General features: G+C 38.3%; 1 protein-coding gene across 3 annotated transcripts in view; it reads right to left on the bottom strand.

Moving 5' to 3' along the window:
- Positions 1-7: 7 nt before the first annotated feature.
- The window catches only part of INTS8 (integrator complex subunit 8), a 52845-nt gene continuing 39001 nt past the window's right edge, over positions 8-13851 (bottom strand). For all 3 annotated transcript variants that reach the window (XM_019453499.2, XM_053896608.1, XM_053896609.1), the window contains 9 exons: positions 12759-12815; positions 12587-12648; positions 9883-10001; positions 8948-9051; positions 8150-8200; positions 6119-6192; positions 5974-6038; positions 5798-5841; positions 8-197 (listed from right to left, as the gene is read on the bottom strand). In XM_019453499.2, coding sequence (XP_019309044.1) covers positions 81-197; positions 5798-5841; positions 5974-6038; positions 6119-6192; positions 8150-8200; positions 8948-9051; positions 9883-10001; positions 12587-12648; positions 12759-12815 — 693 coding nt within the window. In that variant the 3' untranslated portion in view covers positions 8-80. The remainder of the gene's footprint in view (positions 198-5797; positions 5842-5973; positions 6039-6118; positions 6193-8149; positions 8201-8947; positions 9052-9882; positions 10002-12586; positions 12649-12758; positions 12816-13851) is intronic.

Below are 13851 nucleotides of genomic sequence, written 5' to 3'. Positions count from 1 at the left end.
GTAAATATGTATTATATAATCTAATACTGTTTATTTTTAGCCCATTGTTTAAAAAATAAAAAAAATTTTTAACTAACTGTTTAAAAGTAAAGTTTTGCCATTGCTTGGAGAAACTTTTTTTTCCTTCTCTGCGCTGCCAGCTGTAACACTTCTTCTGGGTTGCTTGCGTTCAATTCTGTCTGACCGATGGCTTTGATCTTCCAAAACAGAAAGGTGATGTTATTACAGGTGTGGTCAAAAACAAAGTCTTGCTAGTATACATAATACAAAACTACCTACATGCTAACAAAGTCAACTGTAAATGATGGGAGGTGTAGAAGAAATTAACAAAGACAGACTCAGAGCCACTCTTAAAGATCAAATGCCTAGCCACTGTTCATGGAATTACAGTAGGTTCCCCCTTATCTGAAGTCCAGCATGGTCCAGAAGATGATCCTCCTCCTAACAGGTCTCAGAGTCCAAAGTAATCTAATGCTTTACCGCAATGCCTACATCATTCACCTCACATCATCCCAAGAAGAGGGAGTACAATATTTTGATATTTGTAATAATATTTGTAACATTTGTAACAATATTTTTAATAATTTATTACATAAATATCTATATATAGGGTTCAGTACTCCCTATGGTTTCAGGCATCCACCTGGGTCTTACAACATATCCCCTGTGGATAAGAAAAGACTATCTACAGGAACATTAATTCATGTAAGTTTATTTGACTAAAAATACCAGCAAATAAGCTCTACATATCATCCAACACATTTTTACAGTTAATTAACGCTCCTACAAAATAGTTTGAAAAATAAAAATTCATGTTCCAGGAAAGGCTTTACTTTTTTAATATGCAAAAACAGGTAGTTGCTCAGCATTATGATAGCCTATATAAGTGGTTCATTTCTTTCATAATTAGAATACCTCAGCCTACTAAAAATCTATAGTATAATCTGCCAAAGAGCATTTTGTTAGAATGTATTTTAGGATCTTAGAATTACCTTTAGATTAAAAGGCAATCTACATCTTTAGATAAAAAAAGAAAGAAGCCCAGGGGTGCCTGGATTGCTCAGATGGTTAAGTATCCAACTCCTGGTGTCAGGTCATTATCTCACAGTTCAGGAGTTCCAACCCCATGTGGGGCTCCACACTGACAATGTGGAGCCTATGGGGATTCTCTCTCAAATAAATCATGTATTTTTTAAAAAGAAACCCTATTATAACTTCTTTAAACAACAAAGACTAACCGTCAACACCGTTTCAACATGAAGGAGTGCATGTGGAAAAACCTAGTCATAGGGTATATGACTAAAGAATGATTTCCAACAGATAAAATAACACAAAGATGACTGGCTATAAAAATCCAAAGTATAAGACAGAAGTTGGAATTGGAGCCAGAGATTTGAGAGAAATAATGTACACTGTGGGTAGTTAAACCCATGAGTGGATGAGACTACCTAGAGAGAACGTAGGGCAATCTGAAAATAACCAAAGGACTAAACTCTGAGGAAACCAAGATTAAGGGGGAGACAGAGGGAGATGCTCATGAAGAAAAGGACAGAAGAAAAGGCAGAAGAGTCAGTGAAAAAAATTGAGAGAAAATAATGTCAGGGAAGCCAAAGGAATAAAGAATTTTAAGAAGTGAGATGTCAACAGGATAAAGACTGAAAAGCATCCACAGACTTTGATATTGGTGATCCTTGAGAGAACTGTTAAGAGTGATAACAGCAGAAGTCAAATTACAATGGGTCGAGAGCTTCACAGAACTGGGCAGAGAAGGGACAAGGGAAGTAGAGGTACAGTCAAGGATGAAATAGTTTATAAGCTATGGGAGAGGCTGACAATACAGGAGAGGAGACAACTAATTAATGGTCACTGAACAGGTTGAATCAAAAGCCTAAAAACTTGCCTTCATCAAGGAGTAACATTACCAACAATAGTCAAACTATGGAGAGGGCCCAAATGTCCATTGACTAATGGACAAAGATAATGGTGTCTGTGTGTGTGTGTGTGTGTGTGTGTGTATACACGTGCACGCACACACACACATACATATATATACATACACACACACACAGATATACATATATACGTACAATGGAATAATCGGCCATCAAAAAGAATGAAATCTTGCTATTTGCAACGACACAGAGCTAAACTGTATTATGCTAAGTGAAATCAGAGGAAAAATGCAACAGGATTTCACTCATATGTGGAATTTAAGAAAAACAGATGAATATAAGGGAGGGGAAGAAAAAAAAGGGAAACCATAAGAGACTCTTTTTTTTTAAGTTTATTTTGAGGGGGGGAGGGGCAGAGAGAGCAAAAGAGAGAATCCCAAGCAGGCTCAACACTGTCCACGCAGAGTCTGATGTAGGGCTCAATCTCATGAGCTGCAAGATCATGACTTGAGCCAAAATCAAGAGGCAGGTGCTTAACCAACTAAGCCATCCAAGCACCCCAACCATAAGAGACTCTTAACAATAGAGAACAAACTAAGGTTTGCTGGAGGGAGGTGGGTGGGAGGTGGGCTTAGATGGGTGATGGGTATTAAGGAGAGCCTTGCTGGGTGTTGTATGTAAGTGATGAATCACTGAATTCTACCCCTGAAACCAATATTGCATGTATGTTAATTAGAATTCAAATAAAAATTTGGGGGGAAAAAATATACGTACCTCTATGTTTATGTTTATAGCAGCATTATCTATAATAGCCCAATTAAGGAAACAGCCCAGTGTCCATTGACTGATGAATGGATAAAGATGTGGTATGTGTGCATATGTGTGTGTGTGTGTATGTATATGTGTACATACATATACGTATATGTATACATGTGTGTGTGTATATATATATGTATAATACAATGGAATATTAGCCATAAAGAATGAAATCTTGCCATTTGCAATGATGTGGATGCAGCTAGAGAGTAATATGCTTAGTGAAATAAATCAAAGATAAATACCATACGAAATACCTCACATGTGAAATTTAAGATACAAAACAAATGATCAGAGGGAAAATAGGGAAAAGAGAGAGAGGCAAACCAAGACACAGACTCTTAATTATAGCAAACGGATGGCTACCAGAGGAAAGGTGGGTGAGGGATGGGTAAAAAAGATGGGGATTAAGGAGTGCACTTACTGTGATGAGTTCATTATACACCTGAAGATAATATTACATTGTATGTTAACTAAGTTGAATTTAAGTAACTTAAAAAACCAAATACCCTTTCCTCCCTTAATAAATTTCCTTTAAAAAAAAAAAAAAAAAGTAACATAACCTCCTACTAAGAGTACACTTAACAATGAGCACAGAGGTAGAATTTTAAGGAGGGATTTGAAGCTGGTACTTATAAGGCCACAATTCCCAAAACTACAACTCCCATGTGGACAGGAGCTGATAGTCTTTTCTGGTCTATTCCAAACACAGGCAAGGAAGTACGGAACAGGGAGAAAGGAGAGGGGGCTGAACACAGGAAATGTCTAAAATAGTCCCTGAAAAGAAAGCAGACCACTGACTGCTGGCCCATAACACAAAAGAGATAAGAAGCCAGCTAAGCTTTGAGACCATGGTTTGGTAATGGCACCACAGTTTATATGGTGGCAGGATTTTTTCCAACCAAACTCAGTGGCTCGGGGAAAAAAGCAAAATTTTTGAACCGATTCAGGATTGGAATATTTCCAGGTGAAATGAAAGACAAAAATGCAAAGATGCTGAATATACATTTTTTTTCACATTTTACTTATTTAAATAATCTCTACACCCAGTGTGGGGCTTGAACCCACGACCCCAAGATTAGCACACTCCAAGTGAGCCAGCCAGGTGCCCCAAAATGCTGAAAATATTGACCAAAGGGTAGTTTTGACAGTCAGTCATAGATAAGCAGGGGTTCCCAAACCTGGTTTGTCATAATCAGAACTGGCTGGGAAACTTAAAATTTGGATTCCAAGACCTTATCTCAGACCAGCGGAATCCGCACCTCTTGATAGTGTACACATAGGTATTTGCCATATTCAAAGTGAGTAGGGAAGGAAGGGAAGCTGGGAAGGGGCTGACAGACTGGGGAAAAATTGGTCATTAACCTGAATATCTCACTGACCATGAGGAACATGGGAGCCAGGAAGTAAGAGAACGATAAATTACTGGCAGATGGATCTTAGGTAGAACAATTCTGACAATAAGACACGGCTATGGGTGTGGGTGGCTGATGCTAAGTAAAGGTAACAATCAAACTTGGAAAGCTATGGATAAGGATGTTGGGTAAATAATCACGTATATTTTGATGCATGTGGAGGAATAACCAGTAGCTTGGTTAGATGACCTACTAAAGAGACAAGTGTAAACTTTTAAGGAGAAAGGGCTTAAAATGATACAAGTAGAGACGGTCTGGAAATAGCACTGGAGACGTGACAACTTCAGTATGCCTACCAGCTGTGGATAAGCTGGAAATGGAGAATGACTTGCCTCCAATCAAGTAGGCTGGCTTCATGTTCTTTTTCCTTCTGATTTTTAAAAAACATACTATTATTTTCCCCCTCCAAATAATGCCCATACAACTTAGTCCATGCAGAAAGCTTTAAAAGATATACAATAGCACATAATTTTGTTAGCATGAGCGAAAGCAACAAGAAAAATTATCTGTGGTGATACTGATGCAGCAAGTATTAGTCAAGTAAAAATGGCCATAAATTTATAATGCTTTGGGGCGCCTGGGTGGCTCAGTCCGTTAAGCACCTGACTCTTGATTTCGGCTCAGGTCATGATCTTACGGTTTGTGAGTTTGAGCCCCGTGTTGGGCTCTGCGCTGACAGTGTGGAGCCTGCTTGGTATTCTTTCTCTCCCTCTCTCTCTAAATAAACACTAAAAAATTTTAGAATACTTTGGCTTATAAGTCAAACTTAAAAACAGATAACTCATCTATCAATAACTACTGAGCATCTATAATGTGCCAGGCACCATTCTAGGTATCAGCTATGACAAAGCCAAGTTTTTGGTGGGGAAACAGCCAATAAATTAGCAAATATATAGTATGTCAGATGTAAATCAGAAGTATAATGGAGGACATTTTCAAAAGGGAAATGAGAAAAAGAGTGTTGGAGGAAAAAGGGTAGAGAAAGACATGGCTATTTTATAAGATGCTCAGGAAATGATCACTAAGATGACATTTTTTTTTTTAAATTTCTTCTTTTTAAACATTTATTTTTGAGAGAGAGAGAGCGAGCGAGCACGAGCAGGGGAGGGACAGAGAGACAGAGGGAGACACAGAATCTGAAGCCGGTTCCAGACTCTGAGCTGTCAGCACAGAGCCCAACGTGGGGCTCAAACCCATGAACTGTGAGATCATGACCTGAGTGGAAGACTAAGATGACATTCCAGGAGACCTGAGGGAAGTTAAAGAATGTTTATAGAAAATAAAATTTCAAAGGCCCTTCAGGTGGTGAATGTTTTCAGCATGTTCAAAGAACAATAGGGCTAATAGCGTAACAAAAGTTAGCAAGAAAGTCGGATGGACAGCTAGAGGTCATATGCAGGCTTGTAAGCTATTATAAAGACTTTGAGATTATAGGAGATGGGAAACCATTCAAAGGTTTGGAGCAGAGAGAGGATGTGATCCAATATTTTAAAATAAAAGAGAGAGAAAGCTCTAGATGAAAATAGGTCTGTTAAAAAGCAAACACTGATAACCAAAATCTGGCAGTAACTAGGCATACAAAATCTTTTTTTGGGGGGGTGGGGGGGTCCAAATCTTAACGACGGTTTAAAATCAGGGAAATTAAGTGTATTACTGAAGAAAGGCATAACTTACCGCAATTTGTCTTTTATCAGTTTCTCCTCTTTTATGATGAAGATCTAAACAAATCAGTTAAGAATAAATCTGATATTATTAAGTACCATGACAAAATCTCAACTGTTTATTTACAGTACTTTTTAAATTTACAGAAGTGAACTGTCCTAATATCACATATGTTGATGGAAGGATACAGGTCAAGTATTCCAAAATGGTAACGTCCCATATGTAGTCATAGTAGGAGTCCATAGCATCATGACTGAAAAACAGATTTTAGTTACTTCCTCTTTATTAAGCAGAAAAATTTCAACTTCATTTTATTTTAAAAATCATTCATACCTGTTTTGTTCCTGCAATGATTTAAAGGCTGTTTTGTAGTCAATTTCTCTGAGGAACTGACATAAGATTGCCACCTACATAAACAAAGAAAATGATTTAACGTAACCAGTGTCAACAAGGACTCTCCTGATTTGGGAGGCCTAATTTTTTTTTTTTTTTTTTTTAAGTTTATTTCTCTTAGTAATCTGTACACCCAGCATGGGTTTGGCTCTTTTGACTGAGCCAGCCAGGTGCCCCCGGGAAGGGAAATTTTTAATGATTCTTACATCAAGAACACACTAAAGAGGGCTGGCAGATCATACTGAGTAGATCAGCTCATAATTATGGATCCCATCTAATTTTTAATTACAAAAACCTTTACATACGCATCTGCCCATTTAAAAAAATTTTTTAATGTTTATTTTTGAGAGGAAAGAGACAGACTGCAAGTGGGGAAGGAGCAAAGAGAAAGGGAGACACAGAATCTGAAGCAGGCTTCACGCTCTGAGCCGTCAGCACAGAGCCCGACATAGGGCTCGAACTCACACACCAGGAGACCACGACCTGAGTCAAAATCAGATGCTTAACCGACTGAGCTACCCAGGTGCCCCTGTCTGCCCAAGTTTTAAATGAATGATCTAAATCATAAATTTTTAGAGCTTTGTCCATTTTAAAAGCCCATTCAAAAAACTAAAAGGAATGGAAAACTGCGAAACAAAAGTATTACATAATGCCTTTCAAGGACACACAGAACCTGCAATCAGACCTGTCACAGCTAGTCCATTTCTCCACCCTCAGTCTCTGGCAACTGCTAATCTACATTCTGATTATAGATTTGCCTATTCTGGACATTTCATATGCATGAAATCATAACAAGGCCATGTGTATCTGGCTTTTTTTCACTCAACCTAATACTTCCAAGATTCACCCCTGTTGTAGCATGTATCGGCACTTCATTTGTTTCTCTGGCTAAATAATATTCCACCGTAGGATCTACCAAATTTTATTTATCCATTCCTCAACTGATGGACATCTGGGTTATTTCAACTTTTTGGCTATTATGAGTAACGCTACTGTGAACATTCGTGTGCAAATTTTTCTGTGGACATGTTTTCAATTTTCTTGGTTACAAACCTAGGGATGGAACTGTTAGGTCTAGGTCACATGGTAATTTTATGCTTAAATTTTTGAGGAACTGCCAAATCGTTTGGCAGGTCATGCCATTTTATATTCCTACCAGCAACGTATGAAGGTTACAATTTCTCCACACCTTCACCAATACTGGTTACTATTTTTTTTAAGTTTATCTTCAGAGAGAGAGAGAGTGTGGCTGCACGAGTGGGGGAGGGGCAGAGGGAGAGACAGAATCCCAAGCCGGCTCTGTGCCATCAGCACAGAGTGCGACATGGGGCTTGAACCCACGAGCCATGATTATCATGACGTGAGCTGAGATCAAGAGTTGGATACTTAAGTGACTGAGCCACCAAGGCACCTGCCTTTCAATCACAGCCATTCCATTAAGTGTGAAGTGGTACCTCATGTGGTGCTGATTTGTATTTCCCTAGTGACTCACATGCATATCGACTCTTAAATATTAAAAAAAAAAAACCCACACACCTTAAAAATGCTTCTTTTCCATTTAGAAGGTTCTAAGACCAATGTTTTCTAATTCATACTTTCATTTTAGTTAAAATTTCCTAGAAAAAAAATTAAGGGGTGCCTGGGTGGCTCTGTTGGTTAAGCATCCGACTCTTGGTTTTGGCTCTCTGGTCATGATCTCATGGTTTCATAAATTTGAGCCCCACACTGGGCTCTGGGCTGACAGTGTGGAGGCGGCTTGGGATTCTCTCTGCCCCTCCCCTACTCACACGGCTTCTCTCTCAAAATAAATTAAAAAACTAAAAAAAAAAAAAATTTAATATGCCAAATTCTTAAACACCGTAAACTTAAGCAATTATGGTAAAGAAAATAAAGGCGATTTCCCAGTCCAATGCTTTATATTTACTGCAAATTCCAATATACATGAAAATAAACCAACATATCATAACTAACCTGTGTGTGGCAATTCAGCAAAGAACAGCATTTTATCATTCGTTTTATTACCTACAAAAACAAATCCTGATTATTTTCAAAAACTAGTTAACACCAGTTGTAACCAATGCACTGCTCTGATGTGGAATGGCAACAGTGGTGAAAACTGTGCGTATGTGGGAACAGCAGGTATAAAAAACTCCGCTTTTTGCTCAATTTTGCTGTGAATCTAAAAATGCGCTGAAAAATAGAATTTTTAATTAAAAATAACACATTACTAAAATATTTAAGATCTAACTTAAAAGCCACGTATTATAATCTACCATTTAATAGATTCTGACACCGATGGCATAAAACAGAGGAAAGAGTGATACGTATAAAAGAAAATGAAATAAATTTGAGATTTAGGAGATAGAATCACTGTCTTAAAGGCTGAATGGATTTCAGTGAGAGCCATCATAAAGAAAAGAGGATACTGAGGATTTGGGCTTGGTCAACTTAAATGGCTGAAGAAGGTGTTTGGTATTTTGGCGTGTGTGTGTGTGTGTGTGTGTGTGTGTTTTCACGTATGTGAGAAAAGGGCATCAGGAGGGAGACTGTAAAGTAAAATGCTGAAATCAGTTTTGGACAGGTTGAGTTTTAGGTGTTTTGAGAAATCAAAGCAGCAATGATCTATGGGCACTGGAAATATGGAGAGCAATCAGGTCTAGAGCATTCAATTTACCACATATATGGAAATGAATCAGCTCACCCAAAAGGGGCCTGGGAAAAAGGAACATGTAAAGGTAGACAAGAAAGAGAGCCCACGAGACAACTTACCTGGTCTGTATAAACATCAGGAGGCACAGCCTTATTGAAGAAATCAGAACACACGGCTCCTGCCTGTAGGTAATAGTGAAGAGCTGCCGAATACTGGTTTGTTGCTGAAGCAGAAAATAATAGAGAATGACCTAACATTAGACATAACGGCCGGAAAGACAAACATGGACTCTTTTGTGAAGAGCAGGGTATGATTACTTCATGAGTTGACAAAAGCAGATTCAAACCACAGGGCTAGGGATAACACTTATCTGGGACAACACAGAAAAACCACATTTTTTAAAACTACCTTAAAAGAAGTAATATATTCCTTGCTTTCTAAAACTGATGAGCCAAAAATTTAGCACAGACTTCTTGTCAAACTTAGTACTGGAGGTATTTGTTTCCCAAATGCCCATACTAGAAACATACCTGAATTTTCTGACGTAGTTTAGAATCAGTAAATCTATTTTAAACATAGATATTAAGATCTTGATAACAAATTCTTTGGAGGATCAGGATGAAAATGAGCATTAAAATTGGCAATTTTCAGGGGCACCTAGGTGGCTCAGTCGGTGGAGCATTCGACTATTTTGGCTCAGGTCATCATCTCATGGTTCGTGGAAACAAGCCCCGTGTTGGGCTCTGCACTGAGTGTGGAGCCTGCGTGAATTCTCTCTTGCCCTCTCTCTCTCTGCCCTGCCCCTTCCCCACTCACACACACACACTCTCTCAAAATAAATAAACTTAAAAAAAAAAAAACGTAGTCAACATAAAAATTCGAAGTATCTGAACCAAAGGCACAATACAGAAAATGAATATATAGCAATGTATCTAGGTAGAATAGACATCAAAAACAAGACCAGTTTAATAACTATTAGGAAAAATATGTATTTATTTTCACTTCTAAAACTGCTACAAAAACAAAATGCAAAACAACCATACATCTCACTTACCAAAATAAATGTCTGCCTGAATAATTAACCAGGAATGGTTGTTTGGACTTATACTGAGGGCATACCGAACTAGCTCTTTCACTGTGATTGCCACAGCTTCAAAGTCCACTGACTGGAGGCTTAAAAAAAAAAAAAAAAGACAACGAACATTAATCTCTATTTTGCAACTTCAAATTCCATGCACATTTATTAAAAACAAAAAGAGTTAGCCAAAATTTAAGTGACCATAAATATAATGCCAATTATTAGTAAAAGTAGTTTATTAAAACTATAACAGCTGAGTCCAGGAAGTATGAAGTGTGATAAGCTTCACTTTTTATAAGAAGTTGAAAACAAATCTGATTTTTGTTTCCTTTTTTCCACCCAAATGTCACTCTTAAAGGGCCTGAATACTAACAATACTATGCAGCCTCGAGTCCACCTTATGACTTCTAGTGAGAATAACAAAGTCCCCTGGATTAGAGGCTTCACTCGGCCCTCACAGGGTCGGGGGCTACCTGTGGCAAGGGTACCACTTGAGTATATTCAAGTGCCTGTAAAGAAGCAGAGGAGGGGAGGGAACGGGGCCAGCCGCTGTGACCCTCGTTAAACCTGGAAGTCCTGTGATACAGAAGTAGAGGATGGAGCTGTAAGGATAAAAGCCAGCCCAGCACACAAGAAACAAAGCTCACAGTGCCTATCTCCCGGAAGCAGTAAGGCACAGAGGTAGAGAACGTAGGCTCTGGATTCAGACACATAAAAGGTTCAAGTCCTAGCTCTGTCGCTTACAAGGTGAACTTGGACAAAGTCCTCCTGTTGCCTCAGAGTTAGATCTAACCATAATTCACCAATGTTCCCAGTGTAGTGGGAACAGAACTGTGGTATTATTAGCAAATACTCAATTATTCATTTACAGCTAAATGAGTTAAATTGGTTTGTGATTTTATAGAAATTTATAAAATGTTAACAAGAATTCGATCTACATATCAAACAACTGATCTTAACATAGTAATGCTCAATCCATACCATTCTCACACTATTCTTAGAGTTAATAAAAACTCGTGCTCAAGAGAAATACTTTTTCTTTTCAAACATTTAGTCACATTTTCTCTGTGTCAACTTACATTAAAGTAACTTTATCACGAAGGTAACAGTTAAGCCTATTACAAGCCAGTCCTTATAAACACCTACCTTGGAAACGTATTATTTTATTTAATCCTCACAAATCTGAGGTAGATACTCTTCTTATATCCATTTAATAAATGAGGAAACTAGCAAAGAAAGCAACTTATACAGGGTTTGATACCAGGTAAGTGAAGAAGAGGCTGGGACTCAAACTCCACCAATCTAGCTCAGAGCCTCTATGGTAAACTATTCTTTTGCCTCATTTATAAACACACACTGAAAATCAACCATTGGGATAAAGAAGCAACACCCCAGAGATGCTACCAACCATCAGTTAGGCAGAAGGATCTCTATCTGATTTTTGGACTGCTATGTAACATACTAAATATTACAGAAAAACCTGCAGTCAGAGAACCTGGCTGGCCCTGTCAGTAGAGCACGTGACTCTTCTCATTTGTAAATCTGAGCCCCATCATGGGTGTAGAGATTACTTAAAAATAAAATCTTAAAAAGAAATCTGCAGTTACAATGTCATTTAGGATGCACATTTGCTTCTGAAGCATGGTGATCCTTTGGGAAACAAGCCTCAATATGAGGTCACTCACTCACTTTTGACCTTCCAAGCCTCTATAGGAGATGCACAACTGCTTTCAATCTCTAGGATTAAGATGAAAGCAAATTTACTCTCATTCTATTGCCTGCTTATCTACCTACTAAAATCTTTTCTTCTTCAAAGATGCCACTAAGGGCAATAAAATAAGGCCTAGTCCTGCCCTTCAGGCACAAAGTAAAAAAAAAAAAAAAAAATTGGGGGTAGGGAGGATAGGAAAAGTAACTTTTAGGAGGGAAGAAATGGGACTCTTGAATGAGAAGTTGCTATGTGTAGGAAAAGAAATATGTAAATGGTTTCTTCTTCCAGAAAAAGAACGTTTTCTTCTCCCCATATTACTGTGCTTTTCAGGAGATGAAAGAAAGAGGGAATATTTCTTAAAGTATCCAAGAACTTCTTAGTAACTAAAAGGGGTTGGGACCCTCTGACAGTCACAGTGTTAGAAGAGACCTACAAAGAATAATTATAAAGAAGTCATTTTGGGGACGCCTGGGTTAAACAGCCGACTCCTGGTTTTGGCTCAAGTCATGACCTCACAATTCACCAATCCTGCATCAGGCTCCACACTGACCTGTGCTGACAGCACAGAGCCTGCTTGGGATTCTCCCTGCTCTCTGTCCCTCCCCCACATGCACACTATCTCTCAAAATAAACTTTTTTTATTGATGCCCTTTTCATATAGATATTTATAAAAGAGGTAAGATGAAGGAACCCTAACAGAAGATCGTTTTTGCCTCGATGCTCTAACTCTACCCACTGACAAGTCATCAGGACCACTTAGGGATCTTTTGTTCAACTTAAGGCTGGTGTACCTTAGCTCTTAGAGTTATGCCTTATTCATTTTTAAGAAATAATTACTGCAACAGAGAAATGAAGTTGGCTGTAGAATCCTTATAGATTGCAGCCTTTTAGTGAAATTATTCAAGATTATCTATATCAGGATGATCTCTAAATACATAAAAAATAAATTCAAGCTAAACTACTTCTTACTTCGGGATGGAGGATGGCCAAATAGAAATGTGTTCAGCTGTAATATCATTCACGATGTCCTCCTAAAAAAAAAAAAAAAAAAAAAAAAAAAAAAAAAGTGATTTTTAAGTTGATTTTTTTTTAAAGGAAATTTCTTTTTAAGATTTTTTTAATGAAATTATGAAATACTGACCCGAACATTGTGAAGTTTCACAAAGAGTGATAAAATAATAGTCAAAACCAAAGGTTCCTATGAGAAAGAAAATACAGAATCATTAAATATTATATATATTTAACATTCCTCCTGTCAACCTCAGGGATACCAAGGATTTTTTTTTTTTTTTTTAAATGTTTATTTTTGAGAGAGACAGTGTGAGCGGCGGTGGGGCAGAGAGAGGGGGAGACACAGAATCTGGAAGTAGGCTCCAGAACCTGAGCCAAAGTTAAATGCTTAACCAACTGAGCCCCTCCAGGTGCCCCCCCCCACAAAGTCAAAAGACTTTCTGTCAAAAGACTCTAGGGAGCCTGGGTGGTTCAGTCAGTTAAAAGTCCAACTTCAGCTCAGGTCTTGATCTCACGGTTCAGAAGTTCAAGCCCTGTATCAGGCTCTGTGCTGACAGCACAGAGCCTGTTTCAGATTCTGTCTCCCTCTCTGCCTCTCCCCCACTTAGCCAGCATGCACATGCACTCCTCTCTCAAAAAGACATTTAAAAAAAGATTCTTTCACTTTTGAAATCTACCATCTGCTTTAGTTTAAAGCGCACACTACAGGGGCGCCTGGGTGGCTCAGTCGGTTGGGCGTCCGACTTCGGCTCAGGTCACGATCTCACGGTCCGTGAGTTCGAGCCCCGCGTCGGGCTCTGGGCTGATGGCTCAGGAGCCTGGAGCCTGCTTCTGATTCTGTGTCTCCCTCTCTCTGCCCCTCCCCCGTTCATGCTGTGTCTCTGTCTCAAAAATAAATTAAAAAAAAGTTAAAGAAAAAAAAATAAAGCGCACACTACAGGTCAACTTTATTTTTAATCTCATGAAAGAAGTCACAGCACACAATTACACAAAAATTAGCATATTTAGGTGACTGGTTTATGGTGCTCAACTCCTCAAATGACTTTTGAAATTGAGTAAATACATCTCTTTCCAATTAGTACTTCCAGCTAGCTCTAAAAAAATCAAATTTTTATTCCTTAAAATAATACTTAAAGGATGGAATCTAGGTTACGTCAGTAAATAAGTGTAACATTAATCCTATCATCAAAAATTAAGGCTAGGCTTCACACATCCTGCCCTAT

Source organism: Panthera pardus, unplaced genomic scaffold, assembly GCF_024362965.1.
Source record: "Panthera pardus isolate Hobbes unplaced genomic scaffold, ASM2436296v1 HiC_scaffold_7, whole genome shotgun sequence".
Classification (NCBI taxonomy): Eukaryota; Metazoa; Chordata; class Mammalia; order Carnivora; family Felidae; genus Panthera; species Panthera pardus.
This window is presented reverse-complemented; position numbering and strand designations above follow the sequence as displayed.